At 28.9% G+C, this 19,291-nt stretch overlaps 1 protein-coding gene across 6 annotated transcripts in view; it reads left to right on the forward strand.

Annotated features, from left to right (window-relative positions):
- The window catches only part of LOC114125220 (autophagy-related protein 16-1), a 230,141-nt gene that overhangs the window by 133,111 nt on the left and 77,739 nt on the right, over positions 1-19,291 (forward strand). For 4 of the 6 annotated variants that reach the window (XM_050198322.1, XM_050198320.1, XM_050198319.1 and 1 more), the window contains exons 9-10: positions 7,973-8,093; positions 8,645-8,824. The exons of 1 other annotated variant lie outside the window; for it this stretch is intronic. In XM_050198322.1, the coding sequence (XP_050054279.1) occupies positions 7,973-8,093; positions 8,645-8,824 (301 nt within the window). The remainder of the gene's footprint in view (positions 1-7,972; positions 8,094-8,644; positions 8,825-19,291) is intronic. One more of the 6 variants, XM_050198321.1, reaches the window with a different exon arrangement.

The raw sequence follows: 19,291 nt of genomic DNA on the forward strand, positions 1-19,291 counted from the left end.
CGTATACGTATAAGTCGCCGCCAACAGAAGAATGCACCCAGGAAATACGATAGTCGTCACCCCCCGCGTAAAACCTATTCATATATACACGGGTAAACATTATACTTCCTTTTCCCGTTTTAGCGGTCTTATCGATCCGCCTTTGGTCTGTCCTCGGATTAGTGTCTATATATAGTTTGGTACAACTGCAGTAGATGCATATTATATATATATATATATGTATATATTTACCTAATATACATCCATATATGTACGGTCGTGTGTCAAACGTATAGGTTAGGTTAGCGACGACAATAAAATGCGACCGTTCCGGAAGTACAAAGGCGACACCGCCGCTGTAGCGCAGTTCGATGTATGTACGCGATTATATTATTATTATTATTATTTCTTGTCGTACCTACGTACAGATACACTCGTGTATATGATATTATTATAATGTATACGGGGAATCGGACGTTATTACAACGCGTGTATCGCATGTACGCTGCAAAGATCCGACACCAAACTGACACAATGAGGTCTCCATCGGATGTTCATACGTATAAATATTATTGTATATTATGTATAAATACTATATGTATACATACGTCATATAATATATGTACACTCATCGGCGTCGGCAGCGATCCCTCTTGTATATACCGTTTTGTTTCGATTGAAAATAATATCATGTGCATGTGCACGTCGGTTGTCGTATACGCATTCGTATATATATAAGTACACGTTTTAATTAATTCCTTCGCCTTTCATGTGTCCGCCCGTCGTAATGGATTTCCGCGGGTTTGAGACGCAAGTATCGCAAAAGTTCATCGGACGTCGGACTCGAATCCGCAACGAGTTTTTGCCGCGGTGCAGCACATTATATTATACTTCAGTATTTAATAGGTATAAACCACCTATGTATAGCATATAATGTATATATATATATATATATATATGATATAGTTATAATATACATGTGCAGCGTTGTGGTACAGACTCGCGCTTGATCATCTTTGACTGCGTGATCTTTTAGTTTTCGTTTGCGTTCGTATATACGGTACTTAAAACATGTGCTGCAGTATTTTATGCAATACTATTAAATCACAATAATATTATTATTGAATATGTATTATGTATATACCTACCTATATAAAGCTATTAACTGCCGTAATTGCATTCTGCATTAGGACGATCGATTTCGAGGAGACTTTAACGCCGGGCATTGCAGTGATAATATATATTCACGCGTGATGTATTTATATATATTTATATTATGTCGCGGGTAAATTATAAACTATATATTATCTATTATTATAGGTATAATAATGCACTTTGTAGTATATTTTAATTTATTATCTCCGAGTGAAATATGACTATTAAACGTTTGTGACTAGTAGCTGCTACGTGGTATATTTATGATATTATGTATAGGCGCATAAAATATAGTAGGTACCTTTATAATATATTGTATCCGAGAGATTCGATTATTTAAAATACTGCCGTTGTTCTAGAAATTTGTAACCATAAACCATATTATATAATTTATAAATACATGTTTCAGTGTCCACTGACAGTTCACGGTAAATGCCAATACTGCTGTGTAGTCATTAAATAGGCGTGCCTGAAATTAACCGTATATACATTTATAAATATATCTTTACCTTTATAACATAATGTACAATATCGCGTTGCCTACACAAACATCATTATTATATACGCAGCGTCTATGGTCAAGCCGATTATTATATATACAATGTTGAAGTACTATGTACCTTATATACCTACCCGCCGTATATGGGGTTTTGTTATAACATTTTTAGATTCTGAACGAAGTGATGAATGTATTGATTTTACAATGATGTGTTTTTTTTTTTTTTTTTTTTTTTTTTTTTTTTTTTTTTTTTTTGTGTCTGTGTACAGCATAACTAGTCGAAATAATGCTCCAATTTCAAACTATGGGGGTGGTTTCCGATGTAAAAGTGAATATCCTTGGTGCATTATAGAGGTAAAAAGTTAACATTTTCCAACAGTTTTCAAAAAATCGAGAAAAACAAAAAAAAAATGACGGAAAAACGGCAATTTTTAAGCAAACCAGTTTTCGACCAAATCGATTTTTTTTATGGTTGTAATTCAAAAACTAATCACTGAAAATACTTGAAATTTTCACCAAATGTTAATGTCAGTGGTATCCGTATAAGTTAAATTTTCAAAAAATTTTGACTTTTTTTGAGTTATTTATAGACCACTGAAATTTTCGATTTTTTGAAAAATTTTTTTTAAAGTGTCGATAAAAAATTTTTGGATGACCAAAAAGTTTTGAAAATTTAATACAAGGTTCCTTATGAGTTGTTTTTAATGTAGCTAAAAAAAATTAAAAATCGTTAGTCACAATTTTTTTTATAAGCGTTTTTAGTTCAATTTTTACGAAATCTGTCGAAAACGCGAAAATTTGCAAGTAATTTTGAAGTTGAAAAATCATAAAATTTTTTTCTTTTATAACTAAGTTTTGAAAATTTGGTACAAGGTTCTCCATACATTTTTCTTCAAATATCTGTAAAAAAAACTCTACCGGATTCAGGCAAAAAATTTTTATGAGTGTTTGAAATTTAAATTTTACAAAAACCGCGTTAAATAACAGTTTAGCCTCAAACGATTTTTGATATTGTTATTATTCGAAAAGTATAAGTCGTAGATACTTGAAAATTTTACCAGTTATTAAGATTCGCGTTTTCTTTACGTGATTTAAATTTCAAAATATTTTGACTTTTTTTGAGCTATTTATAGACAACTGAAATTTTCAATTTTTCTGAAAAAATATTTTTGAAGTGTCGATAAAATTTTTTTGGCCCTATCAAAATACTTGAAAATTTAATACAAAGTTCCTCATAAGTTATTCTTATAGTGATTAAAAAATTATAAGAATACATAGGCACAATTTTTTTTTATTAGCATTTGAAGTTCAAATTTTGACGAAAATTCGTCAAAAGCATGAATATTTGCAAATTATTTGAAGTTGAAAAATCATAAAATTTTTGTGTTTATAACTAAGGATTAAAAATACAACACTAAGTTTTCCATAAGTTTACCTTCAAGTATCTATAGAGAAAACTCGAAGCATCATTATAGGAAAAATTTTAAGTGCGTTTGAATTTTAAATTTAACGAAATAGCGTAACGATAACGATTTATCCTCAAACGATTTTATATTTGTTATTAATTATTATTCAAAAAGTATAAGTCGTAGATACTTGAAAATTTTACCAGTTATTAAGATTCGCGTTTTCTTTACGTGATTAAATTTTCAAAATATTTTTTAATATAAGCTGGTTTTTTTAAACCACTTTTTTTACCAACCACTAGAAATTATATCCTAGGCTGACAAATCATCTTCGTTCAGAATCGTTTTTCGTATACAATGATAACTATCATTGGATTCAAATTTAACACTCCTATAATATATAATAATGATCCATACAGCACCTAATGTACAGCAGAGCGGTACTCACTTGCCCACTTTTTTTTTTTTTTTTTTTGTTTTTATTTTAAACCGTTCAAAGATATCATTTATAGTATTATAGTTTTTTTGTATTAGCGGGCAAACCTCTTTGCAACGAGATTGGTTTCCGATCGTTTACATAAATGTATATAATATACCCCGTAAATATAAATTATATTGTAAACATTGTGTACGCGAATATAATTATGTTATGCGAGTATATCTACTTATACTTGCATAGCATACATGTGATATTTATTTAACATGTTTTGAAGTCGTACCTTATTATATAGGCGTGCGTGTAGAATATTTTCTACACAGAAAATACGGTACAGTACCTACAGTACTATTTTTCCATGTGCATTAAATACATCAATTAACTATTATTGTATATTATTTCGAAAAAATGCGTTCTGCGGTCTTACATAGTTTTAAAATTGATAAAAAATTATAAAAATCTTATTTAATCTAATACTTTAATATAAATGTATTGAAAATAGTTAACTGTAATATGTGTATAAGTTTATAATTTAAAAAATTACTAGGTGTTAAGTTGCACAGTCCCTATATAGTATGTATAGATATAGTACGCATTTATAGAAGAACATTAAATCTGTTGAATCATTATTTTCAGAAATATATTTTGTACAGTAGATAAGGGCTATATCATAATAAATGATATAAAATGATATAAAATAAGTAAATTCGTTTACTACTTGATATAGATAAAATATGTCTTTGTGTCTATTACATATTTTACTAAAAAGTAAAAAAATTCACTTATTATACTGTTACCCAACCAATCCTTGAGTTAGGTATGTTTAACGAGTGTTGTAAATTACCTCAAGTCCATATAATAAGATGACGACTTTACAGTGAAAACTTTTCTATTTCGAAAAGTATTAGGTTTTATTTTTATCAATGTTTAATTAAAAAAAAAAAAATTAATTTTAACGTTTTAACGTTTTACCTTTTGATTATATAATATAATACATAGCAATAATCATCGTATTTATTTTAATTTATCTGAAAAATAATAAATATATCGATATGTCTAGGTACCTCTTATTGTTATTATTTATTACCTTTTTCTGCAGTTCGTTTCTAGCGCATACTGTGTAGGTACGATCGGTCTAGGTACTCATAATATTTCTAATATACTATAATACTAATTATTTTAATGCACACATATAATATATATATATATATAATATAATTATACATTTTCATGTGAATACACTAAAACAAACATCATGCCTGAGTTAATGACGACGAAGTACTGTGCCCAAAACAAGTTTCACATCAGACGCGACAAAATACTGATAATGGCTTACATACGGTACGTCGTATATAATGGACTCGTAACAAACAAAACGTGCACGACCTGGTCCTTAAAACATTTATGATAGCTAGTTGTTGTGCCCTTTCTGCGACCCGACCACCCAAGTCCGTAAAAAACAATTGTGGCAATCAATTATAATTATACGTGTAATGTGACTAATTTTTTTTAATATGAAGAGGTTAAAATTGTATTATTCTTAAAATTCTTGCACATTTAAAAAATATACCTAAATAATTGTATTATATTTAATTTACTTTCATATGATTTTAAGTCATTATAAATTAATATTTCTGATGTGATTATATGTTCTACAATATTTATTGTTTTAAGTATTACGATCGTAGGCTAGCTATGATACTCTTGTATAGACATAACGAAAAACCGTATAATATTGCACTCTGCAGACGTGTGCCGTGGTCCGGTAAGATATTACAATTTGATAGGTCACGTTATATTATTATTATGTCGCATAAATAATAAACGCGTTGAACCCGCAAGCTGCAGCGTATAGTCAGTGTGTAATAGTAGGTCGTAAATATACATTATAAACTCGAAAATTTTTCTTCTCATGATGGGAGGTAATATATATATATATATGCTTTAATAACCGCGCAACGGTTCATGCCTGTAGTTTGATACGTTTTTTTTTAATCTTCGTATTTTTGTTCTTCATTTGTTCACTTTTTTCAACACAGCTTATTAGCATCCACGAAAACTACTGTTACGATTTATGTGTTATAACGATTTTTAGTACATCGCTATATATCTCTGCAAAAGTATAAAGCTATAGTGCGAACGATTAGGTACTTACATAATTAATATTAAACGTATTACATCGACTAATTTCAGTATACATTTTTGCGTACGAGAACTACTCTGATGTATTCGATTTTGGCGTAGTATATGCGTATTTACGTATATCACTATAGCCTGGTTTATACGTTTGACTTAATATTTCTATTTCCGCCGTCTGAACTGGGAAAGATAAATAATATAATATTGTATGTTATAACTTATGAGTAATAAGTATATAATATGTAATGTGTATATTATGTGTTTATTATATACACACGTCTGTAGTATAATTATGAATACCAATACGTACAAACTGCAAATATCATGCTAATATATTATACATAAATATTACATTGTACATTATATCATTATCATTATACACAGCGACCCGTCATAATATATCGAATAGTAAACGTGCCGGTACCTCCGTGTTAACCGATACGATTATAATATATTATTGAATATCTTTACCCAATAAATATAGGTACACGTCATAATTTATATTGTATAAATGTTTATAAGTACATAGTATGGATTTACATTATAATGGGAAATGTATAAATATATATTAAAATAGTTCACGAGTGTGTGAAATATATACGCACATTTACAACAGCGACCGTCGCGCTAACGCCTCGAGGGCCTTTGTAGCTGGTTCGGTTCTTATGTGTATAATATAGTATTATTTTATCTATGTTTTGATTTAATGCGATCGAACAGATGTGACAAATATCAACAAAAAAAAGCTTCTCAAATCATGAAACTAGTCCTTAGGAAATGACACTTTAATCAAGCTAACATAATATAATATTTCGATATTCGCCATGGAGTACTAGAATACCATTGAACTACTCAGATTGTAAAATAATATGTTCTCTCGTTAATAACTTCATTTTGTAATTAGTATTTGATTAATATGCGAACTTGCTAAAAATGATTATCAAATGAAAGATCTACAGTTACTATAATCTATAATCAAAGAAATAAAAAATTATCCAGTTCCTGCAGACAGCCAATAATAATTACATTACAGTGATTATAATATAATTTATGTAAATGTGTTTAAGTCGAATTTCTAATTTCCATTAAACATTCTAATAGCTGAAGTGTACATAATGGTGTCCGGATGATCATATACTAGTACAAAAATGGTGAGGCACTCAGTGTGTAGATACATATATGGGTGTGTATGTGTGGCGTGTGTATGTGTATGCTTATATTGTCGGTGGGGACTTGCGGGGTAGTTCTATTAGCGTGTCCATATGGTGCATAATGTAAAATAATAACAACGTATAATACTGCAGTTATATCTGCGTCGGCATTTTCCGCCAGACTTATCGCATCGATGTATATTATTATTATTATTATAATAAATGGAAATTAATTCCATTCATCGGCCAACGATGGTATAAATACGTAGACAAACATGACGATTGCGCGCACGAACGGCAGGTATACAAATGCACGCTGAGACGACGACGTGTATAAGCACACACGAGTGGGTTATGATTAGTATATAAATATAATATATTTGTAAAATGAAAAAAAAAATGTTTAAAAATTATTCACATTGTATACATATTGTCGTTGGTAGGTACCTATTATAATATAATATATATACACATAGAGTTGTGCCGAAGTAGGTATAATAATATATTACTTCAATACAGTTAGTCTAACGACGAAACGCGTGTATGTGAGCCTACACACACATATTATGTATATGTATATTGTATACTTGTAATTTTAATAGGTATGCACACAACGGTATACCTACACATAGGTTATAGTTGCAAAAGTATATGACAACGGTTGACGGTGTCTATGCTATTTCCCCTTTGTGTACTCGCGGCAGTAGCAACTATAAAATATGCATTGTTCATTTTATATCGCGTGGGGTGTTTATTTTTTTTTCTTATCACAGAGCACCTTATGTTCCAAATTAGTTTCAATTTAAAATAACATTAATTTAGTCCTGTTATGTTTAAAATCTAATAGTCGTAAGTAGAGGCAAACACCTGATTGACTCCGCCCTATTATCACTTAAAATTGACCGGTTTTATGAAAAAAAAAAAAAAATAAAAAAAAAAATAGGATGACATTTAAATCAGCTGAAAAAATACGGTCAAAAACACTTTTATTCAACACACACACACACACACACACATACACATACACTAATGAGATCTTCAGTCCCATTACTTATTTTGCTTAAATTTAAGTTATACTTAACTACTTGTATATGTATTGGTATTTACCATAATATAGTGGTATAGTTCGCACAACCTTATTTCTTTATTATTGTTATAGTTCTTGTAACGTTATAATAATATAGTGGATGTATTTTCGTTGTTTCAGCACACACTGACTGGACACTGCGCCAAAGTGATGGCTGCCAAGTTCATGGGTGAACCCAACAAAGTGGTGACCGGCAGCCACGACCGCACGCTGAAGATATACGATCTACGCATCAGGGCATGTGAGTATATAATATTATTCTTTTGCACGTATACCCATCGCTAGTTCGCCGTGCGACGATTAGTAAACTAAGCCAGTATATTATTATGTAAGATTGTACATTATATTATAACGTGGATTCGTGTAGTTGGTGGCGATCCAATAAACGACGTCGATGTATAATATATACTTCGATAGCCGACTATGCAGTAAATAGTATAATATATATATACTTATACAGGGTGATTCTTTTTCATATATCGGACAGTATATCGTAAGATGTACAACACATTTTATTATATGTTTTTTTTTTTCGAAGGAGAAGAAAATGTTATTTTATATTTATCTACAATTAATTAGTATATTTTGTTCTATAATTAAATAACAAAAAAAAAAATAAATAAATAAATAAATGATTTTTAAGATATTTTCAATTGGTTCAGTATGATAGAATCACCCTATACGTATGTGTATAACGGTCGTTCAGCGTTGGTATCGTCAACACGTCGCTTGTTGTTATTTTTATTATTATTAAACGTATTCCATTATAAGCAATAATAATATGTTGTGTAGGCGTCGAGACCAAGTTTGCTATGTCCAGTTGCAACGACCTGGTCACATCAGAGACTGTTGGCACGACCATCATGAGCGGCCATTTTGACAAGAGGATACGATTCTGGGACACGAGGACCGAGAAGCCACATACGGAGATCGAGGTCCAAGGACGAGTCACGTCTTTGGACTTGTCCAGAGGTAAGCGAGTATAATCTATACATATATAATACATTCATATATGTATATTACAGTAGACTCTTGCAATTTCTTATAATATGTTATTATATTACGTGGTATCTAAAAAAAAAAAAAATCACGGCTACGCGACCATTTCGGGCAAACGCGCATGCAATGTGTCGTGGAACTAATAATTCATATAAGGGTTAACCACCGTTAACATGACTATGAAAATAATATACATCTCACCCCTTAACTGGAAAAACGCCTGAAGTCCTATGAACGAAAGATTCAAAGTCCTTAAACGCGTTCGACACACACATATTATATTATATAATATATTACACATACACAGTACAACAATATTGTTATTTTTGAAACTCAAATTACACAAAATCAATGTATACAATATACATATACTATAATATAGTAGTTAGTTTTATGCTGATTTTTTGACTAAAACATTCAGTTGTTTGGACTGTAGGGGTACGAAAACATATCATACTAATCTTACTTAGCTAATACATTTCGGCGTTGATATTATGGTGTACAGGCCCATGTAAATATTAAGATGTGACTTTGCTAATGATTATAATATATGCTATTCTACCATGGCGTGTTGGCATTAATACTTATTATGCACGAAACAGCGTATACCAAACCCGGTGTCACCGGCGATTTATACCTCCGTGCATTTTTACCGGGGGGGGGTAAAAATCGCCTGAGGTAAAAATCGCCTACCGTAACAGGCGATTTTTACCCACCTACAAATTTTACCGAGGAGGTAAAAATCGCCTACCGTAACAGGCGATTTTTACCCACCTACAAATTTTACCGAGGAGGTAAAAATCCCTGAGGTAAAAATCGCCTGTTACGATTTTTACCCACCTACAAATTTTACCGAGGAGGTAAAAATCGCCTGAGGTAAAAATCGCCTACCGTAACAGGCGATTTTTACCCACCTATGAATTTACCGTAGGGAGGTAAAAATCCCTGAGGTAAAAATCGCCTGTTACGATTTTTACCCACCTACAAATTTTACCGAGGAAAAAATAAGGGGGTGGTACAAATTTTACTAATTTTGCAAAGATTTTTTCACCTATCCACTAGTTCAATACATAATACCTAATACATTTTATTGTTGAAGGATATGAATACTATAGTTTGGATTTTTTATTTATTGCAAACTCATAAGTACCCATAACTCATAAGTAGGGCTCGGATAATTATGAAATTGCATATTTTTTTCTATTTATCCAATTTAATGCCGACCTGGATATAAATTTTATTCATGTCCTACTGAATCAAATAATGCTATTTTTATTTTGCATATTTAATGGTTTTATATTTTAAATGCACATTTTGGGATTTTAAGAATGTAAATGCATATTTTGGTACATTTTTCAATTATTTGAAAATAAATTAAATTAAACCATCTATTTAAAGCAATTATAAAATTAATTTCACAAGTTTTATATTCAGATTGGTGGTAACTACAGTCTATCACGTATTAACGTAAAAAAAAAAATATAAATGTTATATTTATATACTATACGATTGTATACGTTTATCAGTAATACTTATAATTTATATTTTTATATTGTGTAATAAATATATTATTGTAAAATAAGATACTTATGAATTTATGATTTATAATAAAAAAAATTGTGCATATTTTGTTGTTTTTTTTAGCTAAAAACGCATATTTTATGATTTTAAGTGCATATTTTGATTGCATATTTGGTAATTTTTTAGTGCATAAATGCATACATATTACAGTTATTTTTAGTGCTTAAACATCCGAGCCCTGCAGTCATAAGTACACTATTTGAATATTATTTATTCATAATTCTTAATTGTAACCTATAGTAGGTACGTTATAAGTTATGTGTTAACCAACAATTTTGGTAAATGCTAGTTTTCTAACTATCATCTAACTAACTATTTTTGCTAATTGGTAAAGTGATATTTTTTTTAGTGTAACGGCCTAGATCAAATCAAAACGTATTTTTTTTAGTGTATATAATATAGAAGAAACGCTTTAAATAAACCAATATAATACTCATGGTGCGCCTATATAACTAATAACATTACCAATAAATTCATTCAAAAAAATAAATCTATATCTTTAATTTATATCAAGCATCAAACAGCAATAAATATTATAATATAATATTTTTTAATAAAATACATTTTTTAACTTTTTACCTCTATAATGCACCAAGGATATTCACTTTTACATCGGAAACACCCCCATAGTTTGAAATTGGAGCATTATTTCGACTAGTTATACTGTACACAGACACAAAAACAAAAAAAAAAAAAAACACACATCATTGTAAAATCAATACATTCTTCACTTCGTTCAGAATCTAATATTTTAATATCTATGGGTTGAGTTTTTAATTTTTTATAAAACTATTATTTATTAACTACTTAATGACAAAAAAAATCCCCTCTTGACTTTCCCACAGATACGCTACTGATTATAATAAACTTTTACCATTGTCTTCAATACGGTTGTTTTGTAGATGAATTGCAAGTTTATCTTTTCCGCCAACATATTGCTCAATTTTTTCATTATTTTTCACTACCTTAATTAATTTAAAAAAAAACATATATTAAATATGTAACATATTATTAATTATTAAATACTTAGTATAAAACTATACTTACTTCAGATATCAATTTGCGTAAAAGTAAGTGATCATTTTCGCTTCCTGTTATCGAATAACACAACGCTCGATATAAACAATTTCCATCTCCTTCGATATCCTTTGTAGCAGTTGGTTCTCCGAGATATTTCCTCTTGACTGCAGTATGAACACTTTTAACAAATTTCAATTTTAATTGTTTGCTTTTTATAATTTGCCAGGATTTTGATGTTTGATTAAATACGCGATCTTCATTTAATGCAACACGTTCAGTCAATATCACATCATCATTCAAATATGTATCAATGTCCTCGTCTTGCATCATCAGCTCATTATTTATTTCTTTATCCAGTTCATGATCTTTATTTTCTTCCCAATTTTCAACGTCAACATGTTCTTTAAAATGTTTTAAATTACATACATTTTGTTTTTTTTTTAAAATTGTATTGCCAGATTTCAAAACACAGTTATTTCCAATAAGCGATTCAATTATATAAGGCCCTAACCAAGTCATATTTTGCCAACCACCTTTTCTATCGTCCCTTTTTAAATTTCTAACTAACACTTTATCGTTTTTTTTAAAAATAAACCCAGTTCTATGTCTTTTTGCATATGACTTGCGCTGTCGTTTTTGCGCCTCGACTATATTGATTTTTGCACTTTGTTCCATAACGTCTCGCATATCAATCATTTGTTCTAAAGTTTTTTGAAATGATTCTTGATCAAATACATTTAAGTCATTTTCTTCCTCAAATTCTTCATCATTCTCCGAACTAGCAGAACTATCGTTATGATTTATATCAACTGGAAGTATTGCTTCTCGTTGATATAATATTTTAAACGGTGAATATCCTGTTGAAAAATGTTTGGCTGTTCTGTGAGCAAATAAAATGCCTTGCAAAATAGAGGGCCACTTTTGGACATTATTTTGTAACACTTTCAACATGCAATTTTTTATAGTACGATTTTGGCGTTCAACTAAGCCATTTGCCTGTGGGTGGTAGGCAGATGTAACCCTCTGTTGAGTACCTGTAAGGCGGGACAGTTCATTGTTTAAACTATTCACAAATTCTCGTCCTTGGTCACTGATTTGTATTTTCGGGCAACCATGCCTACAAATTACATCATCATATATGAATTTAGCTACAGAAACGGCAGTTTTATCCCTTAATGGTTTTGCTTCGGACCATTTCGAAAAATAATCAATGGCGACTACAACATATTTGTATCCACTGACTTCAGGTAATGTCATTAAATCAACTCCTATTTGTTTGAACACCTAAACATAACAAATAGAACTTATTTACAATAGAAAATAACAATATAAATGTTATGATATCTAAATAAATAAAAAAAATTAAAATTCATTTCAAGTGTTTCAACAATGATTATACAATTATTTTTTTCAATACCCGGGGGGAAATATGTTTTATATGTATATTTTATATAATATTTTAGAATATTGTTTGACATAATACCTGTTGTGGAACTTCAACAGATTTCAACTCTGGTATAACTTTTAATGTGGCTGTATTCACTTTTTGACAAGCTTCGCATTGTTGTATATATTCTCTAACATCCTCTGCCATTCGTAGCCAAAAATATCTAAGCATAATTTTTAAAATAATGAAAAACTAAAATTATCAAAAGGGCCTGGATTTAAACGCACTTAAAAGCATACAAATATGCACTAAAAAATAGCCATAAATTCCCTTCAGAATTGCATTTTATTACAAAGGTTACCTTAAAAATGCCATATATATAAAAACAAATTTATACAATTTGGTATTTTAATTTGGAATTTATAAATAAGATATAATTATTATTTATTATTTTATTAAAAAATGTATCAATAAAATTACTTATCTTTAGATAATATTTTAAATAGGCTAATCTTGTGTAGTATATTGAACAAATATGCATTAAAAACCAGAAAATTACCCAATAATACTAAAACTGATAAAACTTTGAAATATGCAAAATAAAATTTATAGATTTGAAACACTCGTTGCATGAATCAAATTATATACTTAAAAAGCATTGTCTATGATCAACTAAAAATATATGCACTTTGCATTGAAAACTGGGCCCTATTTGTCAGGATTTATGGGGTTACCTTTTTTTTATCAAGTTTTGTGTTACATCTCTTCCTCGATGAGCTGATAATGCTGATGCCTCTTCAGAAATATCTGAACCACAATGTATCATATTTATAATTTTAATTTTCTCCATTTGGTCCAGTATAACACGTGTATTATTTTTTTTGTAAAATAATACTTCATTTTGGATTACAAAAGGCTTGCATTGCTTACGAAAATTAGATTTTTCATTACGACTGTTTAAGTACGATGGATAATTTCTATTCCTAAGGTATGTTGCAACATCATTTAAATCTACGTGCTTATATGAGCTTGAATTCGATTTTTTTTTTAAGGCAGGATCTTCAGAATAGACTTCTTATTCGCGTTACATGAAAAAATAATTATAGTTAAAATTTAAAAAATTTAAATTATAATAAAAAAAAAAAAAAAAATTAAATAAATTTTATAAAATTATAGTATAATGTAGTTTATCTTATTTGATCATTTTTTTAAATAAAAATAATAGTTTTAGTACTTACTAATTGTTTTATATGAAAGTAGTTCTTTGTTCACTTCATCGACTTCCATATCAATTTTAAAATGTACTGAAGAATCTATTTTGTTGTCAGCTATTGGGATGTTATCTTCCCATGGTCGATACATTTTCATGTAATAAGTGAATATACTGCAAGTGTATTCAACAGTATATACCTACTTAAAAAGTTTATATTTAAAGCATTAATTCAATTTTTTTAGAGAATATCAGTATCATATTTTGGCTATTTTAAAAGAATATAAATCCGCGCCCTACTTATAATAATTATAAAACAAGTCAATTGTTAATTCCAAAAATAAATTTTATGAACGTTTGGAACTTTTTTACGAAATTGGATATTTAAACGGATCGATATAACTACCTACCTATAATTTCTAATGTCAAAAGTATACATTTGTTTTAATAATTACGAGTATCTAAAATAAATTAATTTTCGTGCAACTGTCGGTTTGCCTATTTCAAATAGGTTTATAAGAAGACGTCGAATTGGTTTTATATAAAAAAAAAGCGGGTTAGTGAGTAGGTACAATAAAAATAATTCTGATTTTTAATTTTCAATAATAATTTAAAAAAAAAAAAAATACGATACAAGAATATCTAATAATATCTCTCAATATTAATGTATTTATTTTTTATTTACAAATTTTCATAGTAAATCTTCATAAATTATAAAATATGCTCTAAAAAAATTGTAAAATTAAGAAATATGCTTTAAAATCAAAAATTCACTAAATATGCAAAAATATGCACTATACATTTTTGATATGTTTTTCGTAGTGTCTTAGAACGGATTTCTAGCGAATCCCGGAATAAAAATCCCCGGGAAAAAAAATCCCCGGAAAAAAAATCCCCTGACGAACGACTCCGGAAAAAAAATCCCCGACCCTAGGAAAAAAAATCCCCAGATTACATTATTGCATTACATTAATTTATATTAATTATTATTATTTGTATAATACATTAAGTATTAATTAGCTATCAAAAACCTACTTTTCTAAAATCTCATTCAAAAATTTGTATTATTCTTTGGACAAAAATAACTTAATTTAGATGTTTGAATATAATTAACTTGAAGTTAACACATTAATTTTAAAAAAAGTAACTTATTAAGTTAAAAGTTTATTTGAAAAAAAAGCAACGATTTAATTAATTTAACGTTGTAACTTAATTTTAACTTTTAATCGTTAATGACCAGCCTTGAAAAAATTAATGTATACATATATATTATATAATAGCCTGAAATAAAATATTACGTCTTCTATAACATTTTGACCATAATGTATAGATATGAGAACTTCAAATGTTATAGTAATTGTTATATCATTATGTGGTGTAGTGTGTACCTTGATATAATTTAAAATAAGGTAAAAAGTAACTCCTATCTATCTTATCTGTAATGGGCTCATGAACATAATCTAGATACTCGCTATCTTAAAATAAATGGGTAAATTAGCAACGATTTGTAGTGGACCACATATTATAGGTCTGTGCTCTGTGCAGTACACACTTAGTACACGATAGTATACCTACACACAAACATGGAACACGTTATTGAAATTATTAAAAATAATAGTAAAAAACCTAAAATTGCGCACATCGGATATATTTATCATTTTCAAAAAGAGTGTTCCAATTTTATACGTTGGCGATGCTCTAAATTTACCTCGTTAAAGTGTCCGAGTGTACTTAAAACGAGTTTAGATATTGAAAAACCAATATTTATTAGTATTGACCATGAACATGTTCATACTTCTAATAAAAATGCAGTCGCTGCTTTAAAATTACAAAACAAAATGAACGAAAAAGCACAAATATCCTATGCAACACCGAGTCAAATATTTGCCGAGTCTGTGAGTAATGTACCACATATATTAGTTGAATTGCCAAAAGAAGAACACGTAAAACGGACAATTCGAAACCACAGAGGTTACAACGATCCTTCAAAACCAACATGTAGAAAAGAGTTAATAATGAAGGTATTTATATTTATATTTTCAAAATAATATTTTTAATTTACAACTAACAATATCTATCAAAAAAATTGAATAATATAATAATGGTTTAATGATGTATTATATATTTTGTTGTTAATTTAAAAAAATTACAAAAAATAATAATATTATAAAAAAACACATATTATATGTCATTGTAAAATCAATACCTACATTTATCACTCGCTCTGAGTTTAAAAAATAATAAAAAAATTTTTTTAGGTGAATGGTGCTTATACGGAGAAGAAAGATTTTTATTAGATGACAATGGTCCAGATGCGAATGAACGAGTTTTAATATTTGCTACAGACACGGGTTTATCTTTATTAGCAAGTTCTAATACATGGTTCATAGACGGGAATTTTGGACTTGCACCTGAATATTTTAAGCAACTGTACGTAATTCGAGTTCAAAAAAATTCATTTTTTATTACAGCTGTTTACTGTATTCTTGAACGTAAAACACAATACACATATGAACATTTGTTTCGTACTGTAATGAACGAGTGTGAAAAACGAGGAAAATACCCAGATCCCGTTTTTTTAAATATGGATTTTGAACTAGCCGTCATGAATGCAGCAAAACTGATCTTAGGCAGCCACATTACGATTCGAGGATGTTTTTACCACCTCTGTCAGTCAACGTATAGAAAATTACAAGAATTAGGTTTGTCCGAACGCTATAAAAAAGACGAAGCATTCCGTAAGTTCTGTACTATGGTTGATAGTCTAGCTTTTCTTCCTTTAGATGATGTTAAAAATGGCATGGAGTGGTTAAAAAAAAATATACCAACTGGAGCAGAAGATTTTATAATATATTTTGATACAACCTATGTTAATGGACCTTTTAAAAAAGTAGGCACAAACGAGTCCAATATTCGTCTTCGAAGAATTCCTCCAGTATTTCCACCTTGTACATGGAATGTACATCAAACTACCTTATCAAATGATGATAGTAATAGACACCGAACAAATAATGTCACAGAAGGATGGAACAATCGATTTTCCCATTTAATTGGCATTAAACATCCTACAGTTGGCATTTAATAAGAAAAATGAAGTACGAAGTTGCATCGGATTACGCAAAATTAGCATTGGATGACGTTGGAGAATCAATATGAAAACAACCAAACTTGGACAGATGCGGACGACGGAAATAAGATTAAAAGAACTTGTGCCAGTTTGTAAGTGGAAAAATAAATGTTTCGGATTTTTTAAATTCGATAAGCCATAATATTAGAAAACAATCTAATAACTAACTTTGATTATTATTATCTTTATTATTATTTTTATTATTATTATTTTTTATTACTATTTCGCTACAGAATTATTTAACATTATTTAATATATTGATTTTTTGATTTTTTGACTGAAAACTATAATATATAGTATACTAAATACTTATTTGTAATTACATATTTTTTTATTATTATTTTTTTTTTTTTTTTTAATACAGAATTTATTTTAAATTATTTATAGGTACCTAATATTATTTAATATATTGATTTTTTGACTGATAACTTTAATATATAGTATACCTATTTGTAATTTAATACTAAAATCATTTTATATTGTGGTTGTGAGTAATATTATAGGCTGGGGATTTTTTTTCCTAGGGTCGGGGATTTTTTTTCCGGAGTCGTTCGTTAGGGGATTTTTTTTCCGGGGATTTTTTTTCCCGGGGATTTTTATTCCGATTACCTTTCTAGCTCACTTAGCAATAAATCTAACGGTTCAAAAAAAACATGCAAATGCAACAACTTCCGAGCCCTAGATAATAACTTTAATGATAATAACTTATTATCAAAACTATTGAAAACAGAAATAATGAAGGTAATTCTCACCTAAAAGTTTGATATATATTATATATATTTATATTGTTAAAATATGGACTTCTTAACCTGCCCATATACTTCTCGCCTAGTTACTAATCAGTGTCAGTCTAATTAACGAAATTTCTCTACGTACAGTATATAAAATCGGCAGGGTGGATAAGAAAGGTATAGGTATCAATAAATTACAACTAATAATAACAAGTATGATATCGTTATAAAGATTTAAGATAAACCTATTCGATAAAATGCTTTTATACTTAGGTACTATTTCCACAATTACACACACTAGTCTGTTCCCAGTTGTATTTTGTTCGTGTTGTAGTGCGTATATAATACAAATGTGGAGTATATAATTACAAAAAGAAATAAAAAATATGAATATATCTGCAACGACTGCATTGGTACAAAAAAAAAAAAAATGAAATAATAAATGTACCGAAAATACTTAGTTTTAAGAAATATAAATTACAATCATATTGCACAGAATTTAAATATAATGATGATATATAATTTTTAATTTATTCATTTTTAGAATGTTTATTTATATCTTTTAAATTATTTGTATAGGCTTTCGAGATTTACATAAATTTTAATTATTATATTACCTATACTATCATTTTTTTATTCTACTATATTATTTAATATTTATTATTATGTTCATTTTTATTTATTTTTTAAACTATTACCTATTACCTATATCATTGAAAAAACATTTTTTAGAACGTTTATTGATAGGTAAAAAAATATTTTGTATTTAAATTTATACTTATACGCCGGAGACTAATTTGTCCGAGTATAAAATTATATATGACGGGGACCAATTGTTCGCATACCATTACTTGCCTATAGCCTATAGCCTATATCAGGGATGGCAAACCCATGGCACGCGTGCCCGAGGTGGCACGCGAAAAGATTTTGTGGGCACGCGAAGATTTTTACTATAATATTATAGGACATAGGTAAAGGTAATAGGTTAACACATTTAAAAATTTTTTTTACAATATTGAATATTACATTCAACATAATAATATAATATTTTTCACACATGGCACGCTCGCACGCTCTAAAAAAAAAAAAAAGGTAAATTTTTGGCACGTAGTGTTCAAAAGGTTTGCCACCCCTGGCCTATATACTATATTAGACATTACAGAATTGTTCATTAAAAAGAAATTTATTAATTGTTAGGTACTAAAATAATGAACTTTGAAGAAATTAATAAATAATATAATTTTAAAAAACCTGAGAACCGCGAAAGTCCTTTAATAAAAATATGCCGGGGACCAAATGTCCTATGGTTAATAACTCTCCGGGACGAAACGTCCTATCTTAATAATTGCCGGGTGACGAAACGTCCGCGATTCGTAGTTAAAAT

The sequence above is a fragment of the Aphis gossypii genome, chromosome 1 (assembly GCF_020184175.1).
Source record: "Aphis gossypii isolate Hap1 chromosome 1, ASM2018417v2, whole genome shotgun sequence".
NCBI lineage: Eukaryota > Metazoa > Arthropoda > Insecta > Hemiptera > Aphididae > Aphis > Aphis gossypii.